At 37.9% G+C, this 2104-nt stretch overlaps 1 protein-coding gene across 1 annotated transcript; it reads left to right on the forward strand.

Annotated features, from left to right (window-relative positions):
• Positions 1-347: 347 nt before the first annotated feature.
• On the forward strand, positions 348-1231 carry LOC111242277. Its single transcript, XM_022784793.1, has 2 exons — positions 348-620; positions 704-1231. Exons 1-2 carry the CDS (start codon positions 348-350, stop codon positions 974-976), a joined length of 546 nt encoding a protein of 181 aa, XP_022640514.1. The 3' UTR covers positions 977-1231.
• The last annotated feature ends 873 nt before the right edge of the window (positions 1232-2104 follow it).

Genomic DNA, 2104 nt, shown 5'->3' on the forward strand with positions numbered 1-2104 from the left:
GACCATTGGTATGTCGCTCTTGAAGGCAAAAAACAGATTGAAGTTAACGAAGACAATTTGATTAATATTCATATTGCTGACAACCATCCATTTCAAACTACAACAAATTTGGATGACAATTCTCTAGTTGACATGCAATTCGGTCAGATCATGATGAGGGAATATACATATGATGAATCCATATCTTTATGTATGAATTTTCAATTTCTGTATAAGTATTTTATTAATATCACATTAGTTTTGCTTTTATACATTTCTATGATTACTATTACATGTTTTGTTAAATTATATGATATTACATAAGTCTTTTATTAATATTTNATGTTGTTATTTATTTTGACAGATATATGGTTGATCATTCACATTCATCAGGAGATGAGGCTCCCCCTACCAGATCCACTAGAGGACCCACTAGGATGAAACAACTATTGATGAGGAAATATAGTGATGAAAGAACTCCGGTGAATGTGAATGTCATCACAGGTGTGGCAACTGGCCGTTATGCAGATGACTTCCGATCATACCTTGGAGTGGTGGCACGTGATAAGATTAACATTCTCATTCCATCTTTTGATCATGTGTCCAAGGTTGATCGGAACATTATATGGAACGATATATTGGTAAGTTAGTTAATATCATTTGAATTAAAATTTGTTTATATTGATAATTTTGTACTGATACAACTTTATTATGTTTATTTCAGCTGACATTTGACATTCCAAATGTCACAACACTTAGAAATAAGTGTTTGTCAACTATTGCTGAAAATTTCAGAAACTTTAAAAGCAAGTTGACATCAAGATACATCTATGGACACCTTAAACATAAGACTCCATGTAGTGTATATAAGTCCATTGATGAGGATACTTGGCGGCTTTTTAAAGAGAGTCGGATGTCAGAGGAATGGCAGGTTAGTATAGTTGATATTATTCAATTCCTCATTAACAAATATATATCATATGAACTAATTAATTAATGTGTATGTGACAGGCAATTAGAAGCAAATCACAAGGAATAAGTGCTCACAACAAAAACCCCCACCTATTATCTCGTAGTGGGTATAGGAAGCTTGAGGAGAAAATCCTCAAGCAAAAGGCAGATGCTATACCACCATCTCAGGGTGGTAGCCCTCCTCAACCTCCTTCTCCACCGTCTAGACATGAGAAATGGAAGTTGGCTCGTATGCGACCATCGGGCACCTATTCTTCCGACACTGCACGAGAAATTTCTGAAAGAATTGTAAGTTATCACTGTTCCTAAAATAATAAGTATTGTCATTATACATACTACATTAAACTATTTAAAGAATAATGGTGTTTTGTAATGTTACAGAACGCCTTGGTTGAGCAGAGCTCCCAAGGCCAATTCACTCCAGANGGTCGCCAGGATATTCTTGCTGCTGCGATTGGACGACCTGAGCACCCTGGACGTGTACGTGCTGTAGGTTCTGGAGTAGGAATTAAATATTATTTTGGGAGCTCTTCTCGTCAGCCTTTATATTCATACAGCGATACACAAAGGATGACAGAAGAGATCACAACAAAGGTCCGAGAAGACCTTAGGGAGGAGATTAGGGCCGAGGTGAGGGCTGAATTCAACGTCATGTTCCAGCAACAGTTTCAGAGCATGCGCCCGGTGCCATCTCCTATACAGGAACATGTTATCCCTCCCCCTCCCACAGGTAAACTTAATAAACATTTATGTGCAATTATTTCTATCTTTTGTATAATCTAACATTTGCTCTGACAGGGAGAAGCGGGAAAGGAAGTTGTTCCGCAGTAGCCATCCCAGAGGATGACATGGACGATGGTAGTCCATGTCTACTATACATTTTAGAGGATACTGAGATGGTGCTGGTAGCTCGTGGAACAGAGTTTAGGTCAGCGNCTGTATGTCATGGTATACAACTATTAGAGGATGAGGTGAAAGTCTCAGTGGATGAAATGATCATACCAGATGCCTCGGTTCCTCTGTCCACGGAAGAGATTTTCACTGTGGAACAAGCATTTAAGTCGTTTATCAGTTGGCCTAAATTTTTTGTTAAACCAGTTTCTGACCCCTCGGTATGAAATTCTTCTTTACACTTCTCAATTTTAAAGGTTTT

The sequence above is a fragment of the Vigna radiata genome, chromosome 8, assembly GCF_000741045.1.
Source record: "Vigna radiata var. radiata cultivar VC1973A chromosome 8, Vradiata_ver6, whole genome shotgun sequence".
Taxonomy (NCBI): Eukaryota; Viridiplantae; Streptophyta; class Magnoliopsida; order Fabales; family Fabaceae; genus Vigna; species Vigna radiata.